The sequence below is a fragment of the Oncorhynchus mykiss genome, chromosome 12 (assembly GCF_057628025.1).
Source record: "Oncorhynchus mykiss isolate SJ-2025 chromosome 12, ASM5762802v1, whole genome shotgun sequence".
In the NCBI taxonomy this organism is placed as follows: domain Eukaryota; kingdom Metazoa; phylum Chordata; class Actinopteri; order Salmoniformes; family Salmonidae; genus Oncorhynchus; species Oncorhynchus mykiss.
The window spans coordinates 89,806,129-89,811,128 of NC_143033.1; the positions used below are offsets into that span (position 1 = coordinate 89,806,129).

Here is a 5,000-nt window from a genome sequence, read left to right on the forward strand (position 1 = left end):
CGGGCTGCATTCTGAGGTGCAGTTAACTCTAATGAGCTTACTGCAGCAGAGGTAACTTCGGGTGTTCCTTTCCTGTGGCGTTCCTCATGAGAGCCAGTTTCATCATAGTGCTTGATGGATTTTGTGACTGCACTTGAAGAAACTTTCAAAGTTCTTTAAGTTTTCCGGATTGACTGGCCTTCATGTCTTAAAGTAATGATGGACTGCCATTTCTCTTTGCTTATTTGAGTTGTTCTTACCATAATATGGACTTGGTCTTTTATCAAATAGAGCTATCTTCTGTATACCACCCATACCTTGTCACAACACAACTGATTGGCTCAAAGAATTAAGAAGGAAAGAAATTCCACAAATGAACTTTAACAAAGCACACCTGTTAATTGAAATACATTCCAGGTGACTACCTCATGGAGTTGGTTGAGAGAATGCCAAGAGTGTGCAAAGCTGGCATCAAGGTAAAGGGTGGCTACTTTGAAGAATCTCAAATTTAAAATATATTTTGATTTGATTAACACTTTTTTGGTTACTACATGATTCTATATGTGTTATTTCATAGTTTTGATGTCTTCACTATTATTCTACAATGTAGAAAATAGTAAAAAATAAAGAAAAACCCTTGAATGAGTAGGTGTGTCCAAACTTTTGACCGGTACTGTAGGGAAAAGGGTGCCATTTGGGACAAATGCACTAGTCTACTCTTCACATATTTAAAAGCATCTTGAAGATACAAAGCATCTGTAGAGAGAAAGTTAAAGTGAAGGTCAACAAAGCAGTTGGAAATACGGGTAACTCCTTACCGAACCAACATGGATTTAATTCCTCATGTAAAGGACTTTGATGAAATGGAGCCATCCTCCATTTGTTTAATAGTTTATTAACGTTTAGTCTGGCACTCACTTTGACTGGGGTTGGGACAGGAGCAGCAGTGAACTGGTACTTACTGCACTCGCTGTGGTACAGAAAGGTGACAGTTGCTCTGTCTGGCATTCCCTGCTCTAGCCCCTGCCTGACACTCACCTGAGATAGAACCTTCACTCCACTAAACTGTTAGTCACCCACGGGGGAAGTTAACCTAGATACCGCTGGTAAACTTCCAGCCTGGCATTAAAACTGATTCAGTCTGGCTTAACCAGGCTAGAATGCTGACTCACCCGGTGGGATAGTAGATGTGGCACTGCTGGGACGCCATGCGAGAGCCTTCTGAGAGGAGGAATGCTCGTTTGTTCGGCCTTCCTTCATTTGCTGTCAGCAGAAAATAAAAACGTATGTAAACCTTCACTTGGAGTGGTGATATGCAGTATAAAGCATCATAAAACCTTGATTTGCATGACATAAAGCGTCATAATGCCCTACATATGTTTATATAATCTTCATATTGCCCTACATATGTTTATATAATCTTCATAATGCCCTACATATGTTTATATAATCTTCATATTGCCCTACATATGTTTATATAATCTTCATATTGCCCTACATATGTTTATATAATCTTCATAATGCCCTACATATGTTTATATAATCTTCATATTGCCCTACATATGTTTATATCATCTTCATATTGCCCTACATATGTTTATATAATCGTCATATTGCCCTACATATGTTTATATAATCTTCATATTGCCCTACATATGTTTATATAATCGTCATATTGCCCTACATATGTTTATATAATCTTCATATTGCCCTACATATGTTTATATAATCTTCATATTGCCCTACATATGTTTATATAATCTTCATAATGCCCTACATATGTTTATATCATCTTCATATTGCCCTACATATGTTTATATAATCTTCATATTGCCCTACATATGTTTATATAATCTTCATAATGCCCTACATATGTTTATATCATCTTCATATTGCCCTACATATGTTTATATAATCTTCATATTGCCCTACATATGTTTATATAATCTTCATATTGCCCTACATATGTTTATATCATCTTCATATTGCCCTACATATGTTTATATAATCTTCATATTGCCCTACATATGTTTATATAATCTTCATAATGCCCTACATATGTTTATATCATCTTCATATTGCCCTACATATGTTTATATAATCTTCATAATGCCCTACATATGTTTATATAATCTTCATAAATGCTTTCATGCGGTCTTATGTAGCATCGACACAAAACATTATAACATCCACTCCATATTTATTAGCATCCTACTTTGTCTCGGCCCAAGATGAGGCATTTCTAAAATAATCTTTCATCTGATATTCTGTTTGTTAGTTGAGAGTTAAGAAAGAAATGGTGAAAGTGCTGTTTGATGTTGAAATGAGAGAGGACAAAGAAGAGAAAATATCATTGTGTGTGTTTGTGTGTTCGTACATCCGTGCGTATGTGTGTGCTCTAACCAGCCTGGCGAGGGTGAGTGCTGTGGGTCGCGGTGGGGGCAGTGGTCTGTCTCTGCGTCTCCAGGCCAGGGGAGACTGGGCCGGAGCTTTGTCCCCAGGAGAGAGATCCTCCCCAGGGCACCTACAGTCAGACTTCTGGGTCAAGGAGTCCACCAGCATGGCGCTCTGGAGCCACACACAGAAATACAGGTCATCCTTTAACTAGCAATGGATAGATTTGCAATGACAGTCTTACAATGTTAAAGTGGTTGAATATTTTTTTCTCCATTAAAATAATGTAAACAGAATACCTTACAGTATGTTGTCAATACATATGACTAGTATCTGAATCTAAATGTTTTGAGTAGTTTAGGACAGATCTGTGTGTAAGCCGTTGTTGTTGCTGCTGTTTAGCACTCTCCCTTCCCCATGCTGTTCCAATCTCACCTTCTGCCAATAATTAGCAGCCCTCTCCATCTCTCCAATCAGAGCAGTTATGTCATCGCTCTCCAGGATGCCTGCAGTGAGAGGACAGGACAGACCAGGTCTCAGGGTTTCCACCCAGCATCACATACACACACACACACACACACACACACACACACACACACACACACACACACACACACACACACACACACACACACACACACACAACATGCATACATACACACACACACACACAGACAGACAAGCAACATGCATACATACACACAGACAGGCAACATGCATACATACACACACACACAGACAGACAAGCAACATGCATAAACACACACACACACACACACACACACACACACACACACACACACACACACACACACACACACACTGTTGAATAGGCCATTAGCTGGGGGATAAGTGGGTTCACACAGCTGGCTGGTAGCCCCTCCAGGAAGTAATCACCTCTGTGGTGGGTAAGTGTTTCTACTTCTACTGTCATCACTGGTGATCATTTCGTCAAGGTGCCACTTGATAGTGGAGTAATCTATTTTTCCATGGCACTTTTTGAAGTCTTCATGAAGATTGTGTGTGTGTGAATTCTCGCGTACCTGTCTCACTGATCCAGTGGAAGCGTCCGTTGCCAGCTTGTGCCAGTTCCCTCAGTGCCCCCGCAGTCTCCTCCCTGGTGGCATGGTGAGGTGGAGGGCAACCCCCCGTCTGTGCCTCTGTCTGTCCCTCTGTCTCCTCTCCAGTCAACAGACAGATGTGGAGACGTAGAGGCCGGCCACTGCAGCACTCTGACACATATGAAGACACCGTTGCCTGGGAACAGAGCAACAAGAGACTTGTTCTGGATTGATTGTCATTCATTTGACTTTTCGAGATAATATTTTTTTTTAAATAAAAAAATAATTCTCATGTTCATAGAAACACACAGCTGCCAGACAACAAGCACGGGCATATGAATATGTAGGCACATTATATCAGTGACACCTAGCTAGTGCATTAACTCGCTTCCAGCAGCAGAGGGCACCAGAGGGAAGCATGTCTCTATTATAGTGCCCTGTTGGGATGAAGTGCGACCAGTGTAACAGTATGGTTACTCTCTGCGGCTAAAGAACTGATTTCAGATCAGCTGTTCCTATACCAGTTCTAATGTTCACCATCATGAGTCATCATCACCAATTGATATAACTGTTGCTAGGACAGTGTCATACAATTTCCTGGTCAGGCAATCCGCTTGTGAAGAGGTAGAGGCCCTGGGTGAGAGGGGGGGACGGAGGGAGAAGAGGAGAGGGAGAGAGAGTGAGAGGGGGTGCCCCACTATTGAGGTCCCCCTCCAGAGGCAGCCTCAGAGCAGCCAAGGTGTTCCTGCTCCCTGAACACTGTAAACCCTGGACCCACCTGGAGGAGAGAAAGAGACACATGGTCAGAGCCATACGCATCCGTGTGCAGCCACGCAAACACACATGCAAGCATGCTTGTACGCACACTCACTAATACAAGCAGATGCACAAAGGCACATGCACATGCACACGCAAACGCACACACACACACCATCAAACAAGCAACGCGTCAATACAGGGTTAAGATTGAATGCTACTACACCGGCTCTGACGCTCGTCAGACATGGCAGGGCTTGAAAACTATTACGGACTACAAAGGGAAACCCAGACGCGAGCTGCCCAGTGACACAAGCCTACCAGACGAGCTAAATGCCTTTTATGCTCGCTTCGAGGCAAGCAACACTGAAGCATGCACGAGAGCACCAGCTGTTCTGGATGACTGTGTGATAACGCTCTCAGTAGCCGATGTGAACAAAACCTTTAAACATGTCAACATTCACAAAGCCGCTGGCCAGACTGATTACCAGGACGTGTACTCAAAGCATGCACGCACCAACTGTCAAGTGTCTTTACTGACATTTTCAACCTCTCCCTGACAGAGTCTGTAAAACCTACATGTTTCAAGCAGACCACCATAGTCCCTGTGCCCAAGGAAGCGAAGGCAACCTGCCTAAATGATTACCGCCCAGTAGCACTCACGTCGGTAGCCATGAAGTGCTTTGAAAGGCTGGTCATGGCTCACATCAACATCATCCTCCCGGACACCCTAGACCCACTCCAATTCGCATAACATCCCAACAGATCCACAGATGACGCAATCTCAATCGCACTCCACACTGCCCTTTC

General features: G+C 42.9%; 1 protein-coding gene across 6 annotated transcripts in view; it reads right to left on the bottom strand.

Moving 5' to 3' along the window:
* Window positions 1-5,000, bottom strand: part of LOC110517871 (von Willebrand factor A domain-containing protein 3A) — a 31,156-nt gene that overhangs the window by 7,382 nt on the left and 18,774 nt on the right. For 5 of the 6 annotated variants that reach the window (XR_016485392.1, XM_090193980.1, XM_090193978.1 and 2 more), the window contains 5 exons: window positions 4,026-4,212; window positions 3,417-3,630; window positions 2,809-2,879; window positions 2,383-2,547; window positions 1,152-1,242 (listed from right to left, as the gene is read on the bottom strand). Coding sequence is in view for 4 of the 6 variants with exons in the window: in XM_090193980.1 (XP_090050106.1) it covers window positions 1,152-1,242; window positions 2,383-2,547; window positions 2,809-2,879; window positions 3,417-3,630; window positions 4,026-4,212 (728 nt within the window). In the remaining 2 variants the exon portion in view is untranslated. Of the gene's footprint in view, window positions 1-1,151; window positions 1,243-2,356; window positions 2,548-2,808; window positions 2,880-3,416; window positions 3,631-4,025; window positions 4,213-5,000 lie in introns of all 6 variants that reach the window. The other variant, XR_016485393.1, reaches the window with a different exon arrangement.